The sequence below is a fragment of the Fopius arisanus genome, unplaced genomic scaffold (genome assembly GCF_000806365.1).
Source record: "Fopius arisanus strain USDA-PBARC FA_bdor unplaced genomic scaffold, ASM80636v1 scaffold00060, whole genome shotgun sequence".
NCBI lineage: Eukaryota > Metazoa > Arthropoda > Insecta > Hymenoptera > Braconidae > Fopius > Fopius arisanus.
Window position 1 is genome coordinate 310,543 of NW_011887799.1, and position 22,557 is coordinate 333,099.

The window sequence follows — 22,557 nt, forward strand, 5'->3', positions numbered from 1 at the left end:
CATTCAAAATAAGATGAATGAGAAAAGTAATCCTTCGAATCTAATTCGCACTGTCACTTCAGTCCGTATCTAAACACACACTAAACAATTCACAAAATCACTTGCACTGAGTCCCGCACTTTGTATTTTCAATGTTCACAGGAGGCGCTTGTCTTTTGCGCTCACTAGGACCCCGATGTTAACGGATTTTAACTACGCGACGCGCGACCGACCGTTCCGCGCGCGGGTCGCGGAACGACTGACTCCCCACTCAAAATGGCAGGGCTTTGGAGCCGGTGCTTGAGTGGGGGGTCCCCCGGCGATACTCCGCGCATGCGCACAGAACACTTCCCATGCGCACAGAACATCCTGCATGCGCACAGAAGACCGCTCGTGGGGGGGTCCGCGGGCAGTCTCAACTTGACGAGATACGATAATTGCAAAAATTCTTAACCTAATAAATAATTCTCTCTTAAAAAAAACAGTACAATCATGTAAAATCCAATAGTCAGTGAAAAATAATTGATTGAAGAGAATTTAGCGTGTGGATTTTGGTCTTGATCATCAAAAACACTTCGATTGGATCTCTGAAACGGGACTGGGAGTATCAGATACATTGAATTACGTTCTGTTTTCTAATCCCGTCAGCTCGAGTGCCGGTTCGTTTACGAAAACTGCTGCATCAGCTGTAAGTCGCTGTTATTTTTTAATACCTGTTCGATTTTCATGCTCCCCTTTCATGGTGCCCTCTCTCCCTTGGGGTGAGGTACTACAATGTCGCTGGGGTCACTCCAATCCCCACAACTGAGCCTCTACTTTGGTCAATCCTCTTTGGGTAATAAACGTTGAATTTTGTCTGTGAACTTGATCTGCACTTGATTTTTCGATATGAGCAGTGGATTGTCATTTTTTTGTGGAAAAAAATGTTAATTTTAATGTAAACGTGAAGAGTATCGAGGAGTGACGATTTATCGAAAATGTGCAAGTGAATAATAAGAGTTGTGGAGTATTGTGTGGGCTAGGTTAGGTCTGGAAAAAGGAGTATAAAAATTACATTCAATTGTCGTTGCTTTTTATGGTAAATTATAAAAATGGATAATACCACTACTGCTGAGTGCTTGACTCTCGATTTCGGGCCCTTCGAGACTGTACATCGATGGCAGCAAATGCCGGCCTGTGATGAATTCGTTGGGGCAAGGTAAATTGTTTCCTTATGGTTGTTTTTTTGTTTAATTACGGTTAAAACACTCATTCACTAGTTCCGTCGTTTAGTCGCTAAATTGTGTTGGTAGGCTACCCTAACAAATATTAATTAACTAACGGTTGAGGCATGGGGTAATGAAAAAAAATGAACACCTAAAACGCGCGTAGAATCACCATTTCGTAGCAAAAAACAAGTTATTAGTATAAATAGAATTTAATTTAAGTCACGTAATAAGTGAGGATTTGTCTGTCAATTCTAGACGAAGTAAACACACAGTGGTAGCCTACAAAGATGCAATTTATGTATTCGGTGGTGACAATGGCAAGCGAATGTTGAATGATCTTCTTCGCTTTGATGTCAAAGAAAAATCATGGGGTCGTGCTTTTGCAACAGGCACCCCACCAGCTCCTCGTTACCATCATTCAGCAGTCGTCCACGACAGCTCGATGTTTGTATTCGGTGGCTACACCGGTGACATTCATTCAAATTCCAACCTAACCAACAAGAACGACCTCTTCGAATATCGATTTCAAAATGGTCAATGGACCGAATGGAAATTTATTGGAAAAACTCCAGTGGCTCGTTCCGCTCACGGTGCCGCTGTGTACGATAATAAATTGTGGATATTCGCTGGATACGACGGTAATGCGCGGTTGAATGATATGTGGACGATCTCCCTTCTACCAGGAGAATTGCGAATTTGGGAGGAAGTCGTGCAGTCCGGCGATTGTCCCCCAACCTGTTGCAATTTTCCAGTGGCAGTTGCCCGAGAATCAATGTTCGTATTCAGCGGCCAGAGTGGAGCTAAGATTACAAACAGTCTCTTTCAATTTCACTTCAGGGATAAACGCTGGACGCGAATATCCACTGAGCATATTTTACGAGGTGCACCACCACCACCAGCTCGTCGTTACGGTCACACAATGGTTAGTTTCCATCGTCATCTGTACGTATTTGGTGGTGCAGCTGACTCTACTCTACCTAATGATCTACATTGCTACGATCTAGATACACAAACCTGGAATGTTGTTATTCCGTCTAACGACAGTGAGATTCCCACAGGAAGGCTCTTTCATGCTGCAGCTGTTATTGCAGAAGCCATGTACATATTCGGAGGTACAGTTGATAACAATGTCCGCTCGGGCGAGACTTACAGATTCCAATTCTCATGTTATCCCAAGTGCACGTTGCACGACGATTTTGGTCGGTTATTGGTCTCTCGGCAATTTTGTGACGTTGAATTCGTAGTGGGTAAGGATCACATGGAAAAGAAAATACCAGCACACATTGCTATGGTAGCAGCAAGATCTCAATTTCTCAGTGGAAAAATCAGACAGGCTAGGGAAAAGCGAACGAAACATCTTGAGAAGGTTTTCGGTACCACGGAAATTCCGTTGAAAGACATGCCTCTGCTGGAAGTTAAATTGGAAGACGCCGTACCAAAGGCATTTGAAATGGTCCTCAATTACATATACACAGATCGGATAGATCCCACTAAAGGCGTTGATGACCCGGAGCCTGGTAATTTGATTGTCCTTTTGATGATGGACGTTTATCGTTTGGCTGTCCAATTTAACATGAAACGCCTCGAGCAGCTGTGCGTTCATTACCTGGAAGCCACAATTAATCACGCTAACGTGTTGGAAGCTCTGCACAATGCTGCACACCTAGAGCTGTATTTCATCAAGGAATTCTGTCTCAGTTTCGTTGTCAAGGACAGCAACTACAATCAGATCGTAATGAGTCAGGAATTTGAAATCCTTGATCAGCCATTGATGGTGGAAATAATAAGGAGAAGGCAGATGCCACAGACACGTAGTTTTTCAAAGCATTACGAGCTTGGTACTGGCACTACTTTGGAACAAGATATGGCCATATTTTTAAAGAGCGTAGGCAAGGAATTTTGCGATATTACTTTAATGCTTGATGGCGTACCGATACCGGCGCACAAAGCTGTTTTGGCAGCTCGTTGCAGCTATTTTGAGGGAATGTTCAGGTCTTTTATGCCGGAAAACAATACCGTCAATATACAAATTGGGGAGATGATTCCGTCGTCTGAATCATTTGCATCTCTCATGAGGTACATCTATTACGCTGATGTTTCCATGCCCCCGGAGGACTCATTGTACCTATTTACGGCACCTGTTTTTTACGGATTCACCAACAATCGGTTGCAGGCATTTTGCAAGCAAAATCTTGAGATGAATGTTACGTTTGAAAATGTCATTCAAATACTGGAGGCAGCCGACAGAATGCAAGCCTGTGATATGAAAAAATATGCTCTCAATCATATTGTTCATCACTTCAGTCAGGTACTTGGTTTGATGAAAATTGTTTTGCTATTGAATTTCGGGAGTTTCTAATGAGTTTTCTCTGTTAAGGTTGCACGTTTACCCAGGCTCAAACAATTAAGCCGAGAGCTGCTGTTAGATATAATTGAGACACTAGCGGATGAGCAGGGGGAGGCGCGCACTTGTCAGGACATGACTAGTGATTGCTGACTCAATTGGTTCAATCGCCGTGATTGTCATCGGAGAACCAGGAGCCAGCATTAAACGGCCTGAAAATTTTTTGTATAGGTTAAAGAGGTAAAGACTATTTTGTGGGAATCGAATAGAGATTGTTCGTTCTTAGACTATCACTGATAACTGATTGCATTTGAAATGAGGTCTAATTTGTCCTTCCTACAGTATCGAAGGGTTCTACGATTTTGCTTGCAGGGCACATATACTGACACCTATCGCCTATTGACTGGGCCTTGGGCAGAGTGTAAAATGATCGCGGGGCCCATTGCATTTCCTGCTTAAGTGGCAACGTCTAAAATCCCTAAAAGCCTAAAAGCTTGGCCTTCCTTTTTTACTTCTTTTATTTCAGTGAAGACAGCAATTCAATCAAAAAGGTTCCATCAATTATTTATTTTACATAGTATAATTTTTGGTATGAAATTAATGAAATTTAATCTTTTCCATTGCTTTAAAATAAAAACACTGAATGCGGTGATTTCCGTCGCTGTGATGTAAATAAATATATTGTCAAAGGATTATGTTTAGAAGAGACATATATCATATTGTTGAGTGTTTAGAGACGTTGAAGGATGAATAGACGTTCGATATTTAATTATAAATAATGCATTTTCATTTATTGTTTTTCCATAGTCTTAATTTACATAATTAGGCCTTATTGTGTCTTATAATCTATATTTTGGTATCGTTAGATTTCTGTAGAGCTTGATGCAAGCAGCAAGGAGCAAAAAAATTAATTCAAGATTTCTCTTATTTTAAAAAATTGTGATGAGAAAAGATAACTCTCTGTCCTATTTCAAGATATATCTATTAATTTGTCTTATGTACCGCTCAAGTGTTGTCTCCCTCATTCAGTCATTGAAACGACGAGAATTTGTACTTAAAACTTATGATTATTACTACTTAAAGTTGATTCGATAGCTAACAGTCACCGTCGTCCCTAAAAGCCGAAACGTCATTATCTACCTTTACGTAAATTATTTTCATCAACGCTTATTACTGAAGTTTTCTAACATACAGTTAATTATTAGTCATTAAAATTAATCCTAGGTAGGCCCATTTTTATTTTGCTTAAACATCTAAAAACCAACCCCCAAGACACTCAATTTTGTGTAGAGACGCAATTACACATTTTTTTTTCTCTTCAGAGTGCGTCAACAAACAGAATTAAAAACGAGTGGCGTAAAATACGTTATTATGTCGCTAGAGTACAGTAATCTATCAAACAGTGGTCGGAAAAATGTTATGTTGAAATTCAAATGGCCCCTATCTGAAAATAAAACAAATTCGAGCTATTACTATAACAATCAGCATGAATTATTTCCATTTATTATTGAAGACTTACCGATTGTGAAAACATGTGCCAGCATTCGAAGGATTGCGACTCATGTCATACAAAACAATTTGATACTCTCCAAATTTTTTTTTCTCCACTTTTTCGTATCAATTTCTGTAAAATGTTTCTGGAAATGCCTGTAGTTGCGTGCAAATGTGTGCAGCAATTGCACGCAATACAAGAACATTTTCAACAAAAAAAAAATCCGCGTCCCATCATAATGTCAGGACGGGAACAAAGGTGCGGGTGGTTGCCCTTTTTCCATTATCAATTCAATTTCAATAATCCCTCTGATCGAGGAGAAAACGAGTTTCATCGATTTTCCTCGTTCCTGTGACATAAAAAATGAGGAATGTTTCAAGTAAAATTGAGGCAATCCCTTGCACTATAGTACGCTGTCATTTCAATGCTGCATTGTTACAATATTTTTTTATATCTTTGGATAAATGATTCTTACCCTCTGGATTCTTTGACCGTGCTGGTAATTGAGGGACTGCGTGTCACCAATTCCAGTCGTCTCCGTCGTTCCTCGATAGCTTCTGTATCCAGACTCATTGTCGATTGAATAGTCCCCTGTGCTACCGATGCATTGATGTGTCGTGTTTTTATCAGTGGTGGATTTCGCGATTGTGGTACAGCAAATGTACGTCTCAGGGCACCTCTCGGTGGTGATGGAGGTGGATAGGAAATTCCTTACCAAAAAGATTGAAAAAATTCATTGACAATGAAAATGTGGACAATTTAATTCATATAAACTGTTCATTTATTCAGAATAACTGAGATAATTTATCAATCGAGATACGCGGAAGCGTATCGGCCAAGTAACCATTTCGAATTGAATAATTCATCAATCAAACACACCTCGATGGCCTGGCGATAATAGCGTATCCTTGCTCTTCGTTATTTGTGGTACAATCAGAAGGGAATTTGGTGGCGTAGGCGAGACCGTTGATGTTTGCGGTGATGTTGCTAGTGTCAGATTCGGTAAAGATTGCCCAAGACAAGAATACGCTGGCACTTGAACGCTCAATGTGTTTGGAGTTGGCGATTTACTCAGTAGAGATCGTCTGTAATTACTTGAGTAATGAAAAAAAAAAGGAAAAAAAAAGGGTCCTTTGAGCTGGCCTGTCTATCTAGATTGCACTGAGTTCATTAAGTTCGCAGATGCTTGTGCAGTGTGAAGCACTCAAAGTACGTAAAATTGCATTTGGATGCACAGTTAAATTTTATTTGCATAAATTGAATCACTGAGTCTTTGAGAGAGATACACCCTAATACTTAATTAGACATGAACAAGTACTAATCATGCTACATTCAAATGAACTCATTGAGAATTCACAAAAGTGATATCATAGTCTGTACGAAAAAATATCTCATTTCACAGAATTAATCAGGTCTTCTATAACGGATGTGACAAATGGTTCAATCACTAGACGAGTTCAAACGCTGAAAGATTCACTCTATTCAGTCAACAGGAATCATGTTAATTAGCTGAATGAAACATAAATTGATTAATTACTGCGTTTGATTTCAGTCTTAATTGCATCCTCTACTAATTACGCATTGATAGAATATAACATGGGCTTTCAATAGCTAACCAGTTGCAGAATAATCACCTGATTTGCAACGGTCGATGATTATGTCCCAAACCGACTTCCGTACCCTCCTCCGAAGATACGCTAGAAGCTCTAGGTTCAGCATCGACACTAACATTTCTGCTTGCGTTGTAACTCGGTAGAAAGCTAGAACCACCGGGTGATACCCCCTCCATCTCCATACTACCACTGAATAAACCATCAAAGTCACTGTCAATTGAATCCAATCGTGTTCGTTAAATTCCCACAAATACCTAGTCGATTTCCCCAGGAAATGGATAGTACTGAGTTAAAATTGCACTCCATTGTCATTCTCCTGGGACAAAAAAAAAAATAATAATACGAACCTGTGACTGTGGGCGAGACTGCTTACTCGCGATGCTCTACTACTCCCACGGGGTGTCCTCGGTAAAACGTCACAGTCCTCAATGTCATAGTCACCATCACCCAAATAGGTGCTTGCTTGTCTGCTTACAGTCCCCACGGTAGGCACTTCACCCACGGGTCGCAGCTTCATCGTCACAAATTGCTGCTGTGCCTTCCTCAAGGACTCCATCCACGACTGCAATTGACATTTTTTTTATTCGAATCAATTTTAAATTCGGTTATTTAACATCATGAGAGAAGTTTCCCGTTAATCCGAGCGTTAATACACTATCAGTTATGATGGGATAATTTCTAATCATTTCCGTCTTTTGCCATGCTCGCGTTTGGTATCCCACAAGCGATTATTAATATCAATCACCCGGTAATGATTGATGTCAGTAATCCGACCGCGCGCTTTCGAAATGTACATTAATTAACGAGTTGAATAAGATTGTAATTTCGATTTGCGATCACCATCCTTTAGCATAATAATGATATAATTCACATAATATAGAATTTTCCCGAGAAACTTTAATTTCTGGATTGATATTCAGAGTTCAGTCGGAAGATTTCGTTTAAATCGAATTTCAGGTACCACCCTGATTCACTGAAACCCAAGGTGACGTTAGAGCGTTGAAAATATTCATGCAATTGTCAATGAAAATTCCGATAACTGCCAGCAGCACAATAAATCCATCTCACCTTAGCTAGCTTAGGTTCACTGGCAGTAAGCACCAAAGCTGCCGATGCTACCCCATACTCATTCAAATACACCAGCCCCAAGCTCGAGGACTCCTTCAACTCGTAGATACGTATACGATCAACGACATATGGTTGTCTGATGACTTTTAAAGCGCCAACAGTTCCCCCTGAGCCACTGCTTGCCGAAGCTTTTTTCGTTGATGGCTTACAAAGTAGAAGCATGTCTGTCAGAAGCAGAACATGCACCTCCGTCTAAAAACAGAAGGAAACGATTTAATTCCAAGTGGATAAACTTATCCCGTATGTTCCAAGGGATTTAAATGATAATTTCGCTTGCCTTGCTAGTAGCTGCATCGCGCAATTTCAAATCCCCTTCACGCAGTAATGTTCTTAATGCGTCCTTCGGGCAACCGGGCATTGGAGCTGTTGTTATATCAAGATTACTGTGGTGCTTTATCAATTTTTCTAGCTCCTCGTCCCTGGACTCTACCACGTCATAACACTCGAGTCGAGTGGCTGCACTGACTAGCCGAGCTGTTTCCTCGGTTCTCCGTAATGCCGCATTAACCGAGGCAACAAAATTATCCACGCATTTTATCTGCGTAGATAATTGAGTTTATTTTTAATGAGTTATTAATGGCTTGGGAGATAATGGGCTTGAACAATTGAATTTACCATGAGAATTAATTCTCTCCGCTGGTCCTCATCCTCGGTGTTCTTATGGACCGCTTTGAGCAGCAGAGAGTACTTCGTTAGCCTCTGCATGGGTTTCACCAGGATGTCGAGGAGGCGTAGGCGATTGCACTCTTTTTGGGTTTCGCACCACTTCAAGTCACATTCGAGTATTTCACATAGTTTTTTTTTTATTATTTTGCCATATTTTAGATTGATGAGTCTAAATATTTTCTATCGTTTTCTATAAACTCATCGCTAATTATTACTGTTTGAATTGAGGACAGAATAACTCACCACTAAATAAGCTGTAAATAGTTCGCTGTCATTCAGCCGATCTCTGCAATATTGTTGACATTTACTCTGCTCTGAGCAATATCTGGTGTAGGGTGCGAATGTCTGCTCAAACGTTTCAAATCCGTGCAGAAGGTGTCCGGGATCCAGTGACCTTCCCGAACTCCTTGCTGCATTCACCATACCCAGTAGATGATCAGTCCAGAAGTAGCGATTTGCCGCATAAATGTCCGGTATATTGCTGAATAACTTTTTCCTATCAACTTCGTTCAGTATATTGGACGCCTGCAGGCTGCAGAGGCACGCCATGAACAACTACAGACGGCCCAGAAAAACGATTGATAAAGCAGAACAAAATACACTACTCAGGGATTATTAAATAATAAATGACTTACGTCTGTTACTACTTTGAGAGTTCTTATGTAAGCAATTTCCGTTTGCGCTAGCTCCCAAAGTGCCGTCTGTTGTTGCTGCTGTTTTTCACTTAAACGCTCCCAATTGTCGACAAAGTCTCGCCAATCCTCTTCGAGTGTGTACAATTCTGATATTCAAAGGAGAAATGTTGAATTCATGAGGGTTGACAAATCATCGGAATTCTATTCCAATAGCATGAGAATGGGGGAATATTCTAAAGACACTCTGAATAATGCTCTTGGTTCCGTTCTCGCAGCATAAATTCTCATGCAAATTGCCGGCTCAACAGGGACTATAATGACGGTGACGTCATCTCAAATGATTTCCAACACAGAACAGTTCTTAAAAGGGGATAATACTGGGCTCAATTCGAGAGCAATTTGAGGGCTGCCAGTGGTATTGTTAAAGGCGAAAGAGAATTTCATTCCCTTTCGTTCGATGGGGGAAACAAGAAATATTCACTATTTTCCAATAAAAATCAAATGAAAAATTAAAAAGGACTTCTTTGAAGAAGCATGACATTTTTCTATTGAAATATTTTATCCGTGGCAATATCTTTGGAATTCACTTTGATGGTGAGTCTCGTTGTTATTTAAAGAATATTTTTCATTGAAAAATAGTTCTTCCCCAGAGGTATGTTTTTTCCAGTGGGGGGGTAGTTTTCCGAGGTCATGTACTCGCATATCATCCACTGGCAACTTCTACTCGCTTTAAGAATGTATTTGCCAAAGTGGAGAGGTGGAAAAAACTAGAGAAGGCGAGGCCACGATAGAATGTACGGTATTATATGCAATGGAGTGTTCAAGAGGTCGATCGATTTATCCTTGACTGGTAGAAAATCTTCCTGTGCGATGAGCGTGCAATGGCTCAGCGTATGGGGGATTTAGCGAGAAAGGGGAATGGTCGAGAAAATTTATATGAATAATGTAATGGATATTTTTGATGGCGTAATGAATGAGCACCTTCTTCGTTGGATACGTGATCGTAAGGCAGTTGTATCTCTGGAAGACAGGGTACACCGTGCTGTGTGTAACTATTGAGCTGTTCAACGAGCAATTCCATTCTTGTTCCTTTGGTATTTGTGAAAAAACCACTCCAGCGTTGTTTGCTGGCTTTGATTCCAGCAGCCCCAGCAGGAGTCTTGGCAGCAACCAGTGATACTGATGGTCCCATTTCTGAATCCATACTCGATTCTTCCGTTGAGACACTGAAGAAACGTCCACTTCTACCGCGATAACTCTGCTTTCACAAAATTCAAAAGTTAATGTAATGAAAATCACCCAATGAATATTTATAATCAGCAAAAAAAAATCCCCACCAATAGTTTGGCTGTCCCTCAAATTAATTCCACCGTACGACTTTTTGGAACATTTTCTAAAATTCCACACTAAAAATCAATAAAGTCTCACGAGATATTTTTATTTATCTCTCGAATGTTTTTGTATGCGATACGACCTCAAGGCAGAAAAGAGAAAAATATTGAGAGGGTAGATAAGTTGAGAGGTGCTACGTGAATTTCATGCATCTATGTTTCCATACACGTTCATTCTCATGTGAAAAACTCGTAACGATGTCATAAAACATGGAGGATGATAAATAGAATGAAGTGAAATTACTTACTCCACTCTTCCGTAACGACACATTCTGACTGCTCTTCTGGCTTGAAGTGCGTGAAGCCGTTTTTTCATCCTTGCCTGTAATTAAAAGTGAAAAAAAAAACGTCACCTTAACAAGAAATGAGTACTAGGGAAAATAAAAAATAGATTCTAAAAAAAAGAAAAAAAAACTAATATAAAAGGAAGAAAAATGTACGCCTGTACTAGGTCATTATGTTCTTTTTTCTTTGTCATTTTTTTTATAATGTAACCAGGTAACATCAAGCGGGGATATCACCCTACAGTCACGCGATCCGTGGACGTGGAAATGTCCCTTGATAGGCACGTTAAGGATATTTAAACACAAGCCATATAGATTTTTCTATCTATTATGGAATTCATTCAACTGAATAGAACTGAATTGACTGAATAGAACAGTTTTTACATTCCTATCGAACTGAATAATCGCGAGATTTTTGTAATTATTAAATAAAACCCAAGCTGATATCTGGAAAATAATGAAAAAAAGTGGTTCAACGCCTTTTACATATTATTATTTGTATTATTATACCCATTACATATTAGTATTTATTTCGGGCCTCTCTCTTTCTATAGACTAGGAATTTAGGGATGGTGCGTCATCGAAAACTGAAGGGATGGACACAAAACGGAAGGGTGGAAGCTTTGGATTCCATTCAGGGGTGAATACGCTCGCCTAGCCAAATTCTCGGGTATGAGCTGTATCCCTCGGCTCGGGAATTCCCAACCGTGATGATTTAGCCTGTACAGATACCTAGCGCGTTGATAGGCTTATCAGTGGGATTTTCACCAGGTAATCGGGATAAAAATCCTGATAGCAGCCGTCAGTGATAACAGATCAATGAATTTATTCCTTTATAATTTAGGAAACCAGACAGATTGAAAGATATTTTACGATTTTCTGCGATTAGCGCAGAGCTGTTGCACGTTGAGGACTTCCTGAATTCTGGTCCGAGAATTTGGACAAAAGTTTCTAACCGAGTTTTCCAGGATTCCGGATGAAATTCCGATGTCGTCTTAATTATACCCATTTCAAGCCGCAATCTTGTCAAGTTTTCATGAAATCATGAATATCCTTGGAATAACCACTCAAGAACAGCTGTTCTTGAATTACAAACATCTCGTCTAGTAGAATATCAAATTCCAAGACAATTGTAAATTAATTGAATTATAAAACAATTGTATGACCCAGTTATTGGAGTTCTTTTTGTTGACGTTAATTGATGCTGTCACATATCTTCTCGATCCCTCTCATCTCTGTTTGTATTTAGAACTTCGAATGTCAATCGATAAATGGGAATACCCGACAGGGCCATTGTCTGTGACACAATCCTCGGTGAAGTCAATTACGCGAATGCATACGGTCAACGATCGGCTTTCTCAACGCCAATTGTGTATTTCCCCGGGCCAATATCACGTACAGAAACAAGCTGACTCTCTTGATCGATCGTCTCTCTATCCCATCCACAAAATAGAGTTACCGTAACTCTCTATTGACTCAAGAAATATGTAGAGTTTACTCCGTGGAAATAACGAAAAGAGAAATTCAGTGGAGAACGTGATCAGGAATACGTATTAAAGCTCACAGTGTTGGAATAGCCGCTGGTAAATTTCCCGTGAATAATTAAATCTGTCAATTAGAATTTCACAAAGTCAAGGGAATGTAATGGGGCATGAAATAACGAAGTGTTACACCCACTTCTCAATAGTGCCGGGGGTTACTTTCGGTTTCACGTAAAAGTCAGTGTCGAAGAGTGAAAAATCTCGTTGCCATCGTCACACCTTTTTTTTCTCTCCAATTTAACTTTATCTCCACCACGAATTCATGCCACCAAGATGTTTCCACAACTATCGCTAACGGTAATAACGTCGTCAATTGAGTGAATTTCAAACTCAAAGAAGACTTGATAATTCAATAAACTTGAGAGCAGCCTTCAGCTGTGAATCCGTAGATGGAGATAAGTCCACTTTGGATGAATATTTCCAAATCTCAGGGAGCCAAGTTTCTTGAGGCTGTTTTGACTTTAGTTTCAGCATTCTCACGTATTCGGACTAATTTTACCGTGAAATCGTGAAAACCTAGAGACTCATGAAAATCATCTTTGCTTTTGAACGATTAAGACATGACATATTAATCTTCTCTCAAAATTACCAGTTACTCGTAGATGTCTTCCAGCCAAGCACGAAGTTTCGGTAGTTAAAATTGGCAGAGGCGTTGAGAAAGCATCCAGGTAGACGTCGACTTTCGATAGATCAAGACCACGACGTTCACAGGAAGTTCCAAGTATCTCTCTGCAAGTAAGAGCAAACTCAATGAATTCCTACCAGTGAATGGTATCATAAATTCTAAGCTTTTCTTAATATATCTCTTAATATTTTCCACTATATATTTTCCACTTTTTAAATAAATTTTACAAAATAAAAACCCTATAAAAACTAAAACGTTAAACCGTCAATGCTGTCAAGTGCACGAAATGACGAATAGCTAGTCTTAAATGGTGGGAAAAAAAATTCGCAATGCGAGAGAATTTTTCACTCTCCACATGTAGAAAAAGCCCATAACTCTCATGGAAATTCATGCCATGTTTCACGGGCAATAAGGCGCTGGATACATATTGTCGAAACTGGGGTGAGACAACGATAAATTTAGCGTAAAGCGCGCGTTCCGTTCTGACACAATAATACACCGTCCATAAACGCTTGCGTAATTAAACGAGTAATTGCGAGTAATAATCAATACCCCCGCAGCCCCCTGGATATCATATGTCGTGACTAAATTGCCTGAGCGCTCGTTCATCAAATTTAATGCTCAAGTAATCATAAACATTTACTTTTAGAATAATCATCTCCCATTTTCGTTGTATCTCTTTTATACCGAAAAGAGAAAGAATCAGGTGACACGTGCTGTCATGTCACTCGGGGTCTATATCCGCTCTGATATCCGGTGGTTTGGTCACCGTCACGACGTTCAACACAGGTGGTGAATCAGATCCGACGTGCCTTTGGACGTCGACGAACCGAGTGAACCAAAGAAGAATCAGAAAAGAAAAAAAATTGTGAGTGATGGCGGAAGCCCGGATGAATGAGTGAACACGCATCGAAGAAAAGAGTCTTTTGTTACCTCTGCTCAGCTACAAAGGATGTGTTGAAATAGGAGGATAGAGAGTGACGGAGGGTGAAAAAAATGTAAAAATGGGAAAACAAAAAGGGTTATCGTGTAAAGAGCCTTGGTGGTTTTAGGTTTGAATAGCAAGACAAGTGTCAGAAGAATGGGCCGAAGGGATGCACATGTTTGTGAAAATGTTTATGTATTGGGGGTAAGGCATGTCTTCTACTACTGGTCTACAATGAATGATTCTTTCGATTGTCAACTTTGAGGTCGTCTTCCCATTGGTCGATTATTTCGATTCATGTTGACGGAGGAATATCTATTGTATCGTTTTCAAACTAGGGAAGATAGTTATCAGGTTCTGATGTTATCAGAGTCTGAATAAAGATTTCTGTTGTTCCCAAAAAGTCATGAAGACGTGGAAGATTTAAGTTACTCCAGAAAAACGGAGAAAACAAATCCGCAGACAAAATTAGTCGTCTATAAAGCCACAGGGGAGATCAGGAACGACTAATTTTTTTGATTGGGAAGGGAAGGTCGGGGTTATCTATTGTGTTATCATTTTGTTGCCGTCCATCCAAACGCTTGAGCAAATGAACTGGTCATTGATCATTGTAGGCTGCATAAATTAATGGAATCCACATCGCAAATATTGGCGTATGTTTGTCAGCGCGCGATGATTTGAAACACCATTAGTCACTGATGTTAATGGATTATTCAGTCGGGAGAACGTAATGGGTTGAGCCATTCGGCGTCACAAGTATTCGATAGAGTAGACATCAGGGGGAGAAAAATAAAAAAAGTTGGATTGGAATGAATTTGAAGGGAGTAATTTTCGGAGTATCGTATCGGGTGTTTACAGTTGGATAGACTGAGTTCGTGCTCATTGCTTCAACGGATGTAGGCAGATAGACCGAGTTGGCAGTTTTCTGTGGACAACGTGATATGATTGATATCGAATATAAATTTGATTGAGGTAAACAGTCGGGGGTGGAACTGCGGTGTGTATTAGTCCGAATTGATACGGATTATTCGGATGAGTATTGACATGAAGTTGAATCCTTCCAAATGTGGGTGACTCTGTAAATATTGCAGGCTGCACTCGGTTCAGCGAGTAATTTACTACATTCTGTAAGAACAATGAGTTGTCTGTCAAATTAACAACGATCATTAAGACCCATTCGTATTATCCGATTGATGATCCAAGATTCAGCGATTTGTCTTGATACTGAGGGGCTCGGTTATTTCGCTTATCATTTCTGAAAGTCTTTTGTCATAGAATATCCTGGAGTTTTATTGATTCTATTTTTTAAACTGGAGGGTCAAATCTCGTTGGTTGGCGGTCTTCGAGCGTATGCATTGTGGCTTCTTATTATGTTACACCACCAACGCAAAATTTAATATTGTATCAGGTAGACGCTTTAACCCTGAGGAACATCAATGCGTACATGACGATAAACGTCTATCAGAAAATCTGCGGTGGAGGTATTTAGGGCAGTAAATACTGTATTTGAGAGATTTTATTGGGGCTTTATCAGGAAATGGTTTTATTAATCGATTACTCGTGTAATCCGCTCATGTGCGAAACCATTTATCGTGCGATTTGACGTGTGCATGTGCATCTTGAATCAGTAATTTCCATCGTAGAATTTCGTAACGCTTTTATTCTGTAGAATGTGAATTCTCGTCTCGGTGGAGATTTTCAGGGGAAATTTTTCGACATATTTCTGAAATGTTTGCATGGTAATTTTTCATTTTATATTCTTTCCTCATTTTCTCATAGTCTATGCGACCTTTTACGATCGCAAATAACTGCTGATCGATCACAGTAAAAAAGACATTAGAGTCTATTGAATTCACAGTGGATTGGGCATGTGAAGGAGTATTTGTTGGAATTAAAATAATTGTTAGTCCCAGATGCAAACTGGGATAATGTTGTAAAATATAAATATTTCTGTATTGCCGTGAAAACCTCAGCCTGGACTGCACCCATGGAAACTGCAAAGCGACAGTTTCCCCTGAAATTCAATAAAAACTTTGTTGCTAATACTTACACCAAATACTGTCCCTTTGTAGCCGGTAGGAACTCTTCCCGCTCCAACGAACCGGATTCATCACCAACTTCGAAACTGACACTGAAATATTCGCTGCTGGATACCTAAAATTCAATAGCAAAATAAACATCAGGCATACTTGCTGTAACACTCAAACTTTAGTCAAATTAAATTGTTAAACTTGAACATTAGCTTTTCAATTGTACACCCTGAGTTAATGTGACCCTGAAGCAAAATCAGAAGTTAATGTCACAGAGATTAAAGTAATGTTGAATTTTAAACCTCAAGAAAAGGGAAGACGGCTTCTGGTTCAAGTTTGTGTCACAGTAGTGAGTAAGAGCTTAATTACACTATTGCAATTTCTCTATCTTTGAATTTTCCTCGTGAAAAGTCTATTGAAATTGAAAGGACCCCGGGTCGCGAAAGTTGATGTCAAATACGATGAAAAGTAATAAAAGTTTACTGAAGTTTTCAGATATCAGCTGAAGAATCGAATGGAAGTACTCGAGTCATAATTATCAACCGGTTGAATTTTGTATTCCAACTAATTACGTTGGATGATGGAATATCTTCACTGAGATATTCGATATTATTAGTGGTCGCGTGGAAATCGAGTTATCCGGATATTTGGAATGCATACCGAACACGTGCAGATGTATATCATTCGATTGATTAATGCGACGGGAATTTCGAGTGTGTAGGCCTAGGAGTTCATAAATAGTGAATTACCTGGGAGCGAGAGAGTTTGTGCCGATTTCGGGAGGATGTGTGGGATGAATCGGTGATGGATGTTGCACTTGGTACGAGGAGACGTGGACTGCAGTCCACGGGATTTGGTGAATACAGTTGATGATGATGGGAATGCTGATGACGATTGTGAGATAGCTGGGGTGGTTGATGGGTGCCACCGCCTGGTAGCGGATGTTCATCGGCGTCCAGCATGTCAAGTTGGCTCAAGGATCTTGAGCGAACCTGTAAATCAAAAATTTTCTTTTAATCATTTGTTAGGCCTTCTACGTCCTTTTAATGATTCATTATTATTCAATGAAAAGCCATCGCATTAACTCTCAGCTAACACAATGAAAATATCTAGAAGATAATTAAAATGATTCGTTCATTAAAAATTTGAACTCTGATTTTTTCAACTAGATGAGTCAGTTTAATGATCCATCTCTTGTTATCAAAGATTCACCATTTTGATTCATCAGCTTCAACAATTTAATAGTCACAAGTTGTCAACTATTTTTACGCTGACAGATATACCGCTCACTCGCATGTTTCCATCTCCATTTCCGAGAGACAATTCCTGGCAGTCATTTATTAATGGGCAGAATATATTAATTCTGTTCATAAGAGAATGATACAGAAGGGAGGAAGGGAGAATGGGAGAATCTCAATCATTCATACAACCACAAACATTTTCTATAGGCTGAAATAATTAATCGCGAGCGTTTATCCAACCTGAATTGTTATTGCAGGCTGGTCGTGAGAGATATCGGAGGCTCTCAATTATCGGATTTTTCAAAAATAATGAGGGAAAAACCTAGAGAATGTTATGAAACCATTTCATCAATGTATAAATCCTGCTGCGGCAATTAATAGCACTCCTGGCTAACCCATGGCCTCATTACTTTTTATCCATACAACAGGCAATTGATTCAACAGTTTTCCGTAATTCCTCTCCAGCTTAAAATTCATCTCGATTGCTTTTCCCACCGTTCGGTGATAAAATCTTAAAATTTCCCCATCAACTCCTCCATATTCCGGTTTTATTTCCACCTCAGGAATATATTCCCCCGCAGTTACCAAAATGTAATAAAAATTCCTTCATTGAATCTCTCATAGACCGGAAGTAATACCGTAGTTTTCTCCACTCTTCGGGAAATGAGATTTTTTTTTTCTGGGTAAACACCAAATAATCATTACATTTTCATTTAACCTGCAAGGCCATGGGTTATTCCGTCAGTGCAAGGGTGATAATCAATTGAATTAAAGTGCGATGTAATCAGGGAAAATCAATAACTATATTTCCCTCATCAATTCATTCCAACTCGGCCCCTCCATAAATCACGTACATCAAGCTTGAAATACATCCGTGGATTCCATCCAGCTGGATTGTCTTGATGGATTCGTCGCGTTAGCAAATTCCAGTGGCAATGGACGGGGCGAGACATCAAGATGATAATAATCTGTCACCCCCATAAATCGTCATCAACGAGTACCTCTGTCGTCGTTTTGTTTTCCGATTTTTTTCTTGATAAAAAATCAAGTCTGGCCAATGACTGAGGGGTCTGCCAACCCAGGAGGTGGACGAGGGGGTGATCAGGAACAACAACTGGGTCATAGACACACACTATAGACGAGATCGATTGTTCACAGCATTAGGGCTGTTGCGATCCCTCGATCGGCAGCTCACTTTCAACTCATTTTATCCCAATGAAACCTGATCGCCCTTTACCGCTTGATGAATCCAAATGTTTACCCTGTCTAGTGGGTTTTCTATTTTTATTTTTTCATCTTTTTCTCTCAACTGCTGGATAAATATTGACCCTGTCTGGGGATATATATCGAATGATAACACCTTCACCGAGAAAAATAATAATCGTAAAGTGTAGTACTGAGTTTCAATCCAAAAACAAATTGTTCTGCAATGGAAGGCATTTTTTAAAATCTTTTCGGAGGAATTTATTGCGGTTTATATTGAATATTATTTTCTTAGTCTGTTGTTAAATTCGCGATACTTGACGATCATCTGGCATTGTTAAAAATTCTCATCTCTGAGATTAGTCAGGGTAACAATGAGTGAAACAAGTCGTTTTCATACACGCAATCCGTGAAAGCACATGGCGATACAGATCTAAAGGTTAAATTGGCTAATTATGGGTAATTAAAGCTGAGCTCAACGGGTTATCGGCCACGCGAGAGTGGAATGGAAGAATCGAGTGGTTTGAGTTGGGAGTTTCTCAGAATGAAATCGAAATAAAATAAATCGACTGCATTGAGTGGGTGGAGGAAGAGTGTGTAGGGGTTTTTTTTTGTATGTAACGTTCGTCAAGTGGGTAAATATTTGCTGACTGAAATTGGAACTGTCTTTCCATCAGTCTAGACTTACCACGTCTCGAGAAAAACTTTAGAATTAAGTGAAAACATTCAATTGGTGAATTAACTTCATAGATAATTTTTTGGACAATAGATTTTTCGGGGATAACAGAATTTTTTCGGATGTTCCAACGAAAAATATATCACAGACTCATGTAATCAAGGTGAAACTAAAAATAGTGGGACAATCTGAGTAATTGCAGTGGAAAATAGTGAATGTAGATTTTTTATGCGAGGAGAGGATAAATTTATCTGGTAACCTAATTTTTGACAGACAGGCGGTGGAATTTACGAGCTTTTGACGAAAAGTCTGACGAAGACACACCTAATGAAAAGCTGGGACTTCTGATGATTTAAATTCCACTCTCATTCCAAAATTCCGTCTACTAAAACCATAAAACACATGAAAATATATCCAAATCCATAACATAAAGATTTAAAATTGAAAATTTCGTCGCAATTTTTATTTTTATGACATTGAAGGTTGCCGAAATGTCGATGAATTTTTTTTTCTGGAGCTACTACAGAACTAAATTTTGCTACTTATTCCATCAAAATTGCTCATGAATATCTCGTCTCGGCTGCAATTTTAGTCCGGAGATTTTGCCTTATAACCCATAAAATTGGATAATAAATAACAGCCGTGTGAAAGCTTGTTGCTTTCTCCAACGTAAGATTTTACGACGAAACCTTTTCGACGCACCTGACATTTGTGGTGTCGTAAATACATCGAGATCATAAGATTTTGAGTAAAACCCCCACATTCGATCGTATCATTCACCTCAATGCCTGATTTATTTAAAAATTTCATCGGTATGCGGTATGTCACAGCTGATTTACCGTCTTGAATAGTTCAACTCGCCAGGAAAAAGCTGATACTCGAATCCCTCCGCGTTGAGCTTTTTTACCGGATGAAATGAAGAATAATAAAAAATTTAATTTCGGTTTGCTCCCTTACTCGGCTTGTAATACTTGGAACGCGTGCAGAGAATGAAATAAATAAAACGTTTTCTTCTCCCTTTTCCAGAGTAAAGTGGCATTCGCCGTACATACGATGTTAGTAGAACGCTGTTCATATGTGCGAGTATATGTGTTTACCTAGACGATACGCTCGAGTTAACGAGATATTTTTCACACAGTTCGCAACCTCTCAAGTTGAGAAATTATAGTTCACGTCAGCCTCCAATGCTGCAATATAACCACTGAGTTACCACCATTTTCTAATTGTATAACAGGTAAATGCCCATCACGCCGTTTTTTTTTCGGACATTCTCTCTTTTCTTCACATTTATTCACGTGTAATTCGCCAAAAAATTGACCTTCCGTATCAAATTCCCCATTTACGACTTCAAAAAGCGCAAATTTTTGTTTTTTAAAACTCCCATATTAATCAAATATCAACAATTAATAAGTATTTGATTACTTTGCAGGGATGATTCTTCAAATGACGGCATTACCGCGATTTTGGTAATTCACGAGAAGAAGCGAAATGAGCAAAAAACGCGATTTAAATAGCCTTTAAATGAAGTATAATTTATATTGAGTGGTTAGCGCTTCATTTGAGTGTAGAAAACGGTCGAGGAAGGAATTCAATTTTTTTGAGAGTTGATGAGGGGGTGGTGAAGCTAATTGCTGATTTTAATGGGCAATTTGACCTTTTCCATTTCACCTCTCATTCCTCTTTCTCTCGATTTTTCTTTTGGACCACTCATCCGTCTACAGTGGAACGTCAGCTTTCAGGGGGATTTCAACTTAGTGTGCGATGAACCTGAGGGGCTAAACCAGAACATATTTACTCACCCTATCTACACCATAGTGTACCTGTCTCACGTGAGTGCACTTACTCCACTTTTCCTCACTCCTATCTTCCATTCAACCATCTACCAACTCACCTTGATAAAGGAGCAATAAAAAAATGGCATTTACACTGAGAAATTAATAAACTCAATGCGAAGAACATGAAGCATTGAGTTTCGATCAATCAGTCATTATTCAGACTGATTAATTATTCCCGATGTAATCAACACTGGATAATTCCTAATTTCCTTACAATGGGCGCTCATTGATGGTAAAAATACAATTAAATATCCAATGGTAGAATTTATACGGCGGCCGGTACTGAATGTTAATTACGTACTCTGTTCTTCATCCATTTCACTGAATTTTAATTAAATGAAACTAGAACAAAGCCATAATACTGCTCATTACGATGAATAGGTAATTTGTTTAATTCCGGTAATTACTGCACATTTTTTCTCAGTGTTTGTGTGAGTCTCGAGGAAATTGATGGAGGTGAGAATTAATAAGGGGCGGAAAAGGAAAAGTCTCATCAATCTGCAAATTATTCATTATTGAAAACTGTCGGCGTTGCAGTGTGCATGACACATTGTCCCCTTCCTTTCCTCCCCCTCGAGGAGGGAGGGGTTGATTACATATAAGAGGATTAATGCGACGATTCCAGAGCGAAAACCATATGCCACGGAATTGCGCACTCGACTAAACTCAAATGTGTGCCATTTTCAATTACATACGGCGTATCGCTCACATCCGCCACTTTTCCCAATACTTTTAATTCCCCGCGAGATCTCTGATAAGAGGCTTTTGAATATCGCTGAGTTTCCAAATTTTTCGATTTAAAACAAAAAAAAAAAAAGCTGACGAGCAGAGGAATTATTCATGAGCACGAGAAAATTATCGATAAAATCTCATTGAAATATTTATTTCACACCTGGTGGCAAAAATTCGATGCATACTAGAATGCAATACAGAATTTTATAATGATTATTGTAATTGTAGTTGGCAATATAAAATGAGGGGTGGAGAGAGATATAGATGAAAAAGAATGCTTCAGTGTGTGTAGGGGAAAGTAGTTATGAAGTAATATTAATCGCAAAGTCCCTCGACAATTGTCCTCATATTGATATTACCTCTTTTCCCCTGGCTTTTAATTTTCTCGAAAGGTCACGTGTGCATGTCAGAAGATGAGAGGACGTATAAAAAACCGGGGACCCTGTATTTTGTCCTGTGACTCGATGTCAAAGATCCATCCGATATATGATAGCACTCGCAAGATTATCTCTCGAAGGGATCACACAGAGACCGCGCATATCTCACGATCAACTCACATGGGATCCACCCCATTGCCCCCCTTTTTTTTCTTTTTCCACTAATTATCTGATGCATGAAGGATGTGGATAAGGAATGAACACTACCTCTCCATGATGTGGAAAAAAGCTTTCTCGATTAAGAAGCCGCTGGGACTTCTTCATGTTCTTTGGGCTTTACATTTTTTTTTGCTTCTGAATGAAATTATCGTTAATATTAATTATATTAATATATATTTATTAAAATACATATATTTATCAATTTTTTATCATTTTACAGTCTTTTTTTTTTAATTCGGCTTTCACAATAACTGAACGAAAATTTCAGATTTTTTTTTCATTTTTATTTTTTACCGGAACCATCTTCTGATTTTTTTTTCAGCTCATTTTCATTTTCTTCGTTTATTGTGTTTCAAATTCGTTCGATTATCGCTAATTTATTATTACAAATAATTACAGAATATGGAATGAGA

General features: G+C 39.1%; 2 protein-coding genes across 7 annotated transcripts in view; one reads left to right on the forward strand and one right to left on the reverse strand.

The window, feature by feature from the left end:
- The first annotated feature begins 807 nt into the window (after positions 1–807).
- On the forward strand, positions 808–4,209 carry Lztr1 (Leucine zipper like transcription regulator 1). 3 transcript variants are annotated; one of them, XR_892362.1, is made up of 4 exons: positions 808–1,177; positions 1,443–3,495; positions 3,565–3,771; positions 3,874–4,209. XR_892362.1 is itself a non-coding variant. In XM_011308506.1 (3 exons), exons 1-3 carry the CDS (start codon positions 1,071–1,073, stop codon positions 3,682–3,684), a joined length of 2,280 nt encoding a protein of 759 aa, XP_011306808.1. In that variant the 5' UTR covers positions 808–1,070; the 3' UTR covers positions 3,685–4,209. The 3 variants fall into 3 exon arrangements, 1 of the variants encoding a protein (XP_011306808.1); XR_892363.1 differs by having other exon boundaries at positions 3,904–4,209; XM_011308506.1 differs by having other exon boundaries at positions 3,565–4,209.
- An 86-nt stretch (positions 4,210–4,295) lies between these two features.
- LOC105268721 (pleckstrin homology domain-containing family G member 5) overlaps positions 4,296–22,557 on the reverse strand; it is a 39,474-nt gene continuing 21,212 nt past the window's right edge. Inside the window, exons 1-17 of one of the 4 annotated variants that reach the window (XM_011308511.1) lie at positions 17,074–17,155; positions 16,611–16,853; positions 15,882–15,985; positions 12,871–13,010; positions 10,705–10,778; positions 10,047–10,326; positions 9,066–9,211; positions 8,674–8,985; positions 8,380–8,529; positions 8,042–8,302; positions 7,705–7,956; positions 6,984–7,198; positions 6,658–6,846; positions 5,903–6,117; positions 5,499–5,733; positions 5,051–5,372; positions 4,296–4,975 (exon numbers count right to left, since the gene is read on the reverse strand). In XM_011308511.1, coding sequence (XP_011306813.1) covers positions 5,354–5,372; positions 5,499–5,733; positions 5,903–6,117; positions 6,658–6,846; positions 6,984–7,198; positions 7,705–7,956; positions 8,042–8,302; positions 8,380–8,529; positions 8,674–8,985; positions 9,066–9,211; positions 10,047–10,326; positions 10,705–10,778; positions 12,871–13,010; positions 15,882–15,985; positions 16,611–16,853; positions 17,074–17,076 — 2,838 coding nt within the window. In that variant the 5' untranslated portion in view covers positions 17,077–17,155 and the 3' untranslated portion in view covers positions 4,296–4,975; positions 5,051–5,353. Of the gene's footprint in view, positions 4,976–5,050; positions 5,373–5,498; positions 5,734–5,902; positions 6,118–6,657; positions 6,847–6,983; positions 7,199–7,704; positions 7,957–8,041; positions 8,303–8,379; positions 8,530–8,673; positions 8,986–9,065; positions 9,212–10,046; positions 10,327–10,704; positions 10,779–12,870; positions 13,011–15,881; positions 15,986–16,610; positions 16,854–17,073; positions 17,156–22,557 lie in introns of those variants that run through there. The other 3 variants (XM_011308507.1, XM_011308509.1, XM_011308510.1) reach the window with 3 other exon arrangements.

What these genes read in the sequence shown, in the direction of transcription:
- Lztr1 (XM_011308506.1), top strand. Translation starts at nt 1,071, where the DNA reads ATGGATAATACCACTACTGCTGAGTGCTTGACTCTCGATTTCGGGCCC. An exon ending in GATGAATTCGTTGGGGCAAG is followed by an intron (nt 1,178 to 1,442) that starts GTAAATTGTTTC and finishes TGTCAATTCTAG; the next exon opens with ACGAAGTAAACACACAGTGG. An exon ending in TTGTTCATCACTTCAGTCAG is followed by an intron (nt 3,496 to 3,564) that starts GTACTTGGTTTG and finishes TTCTCTGTTAAG; the next exon opens with GTTGCACGTTTACCCAGGCT.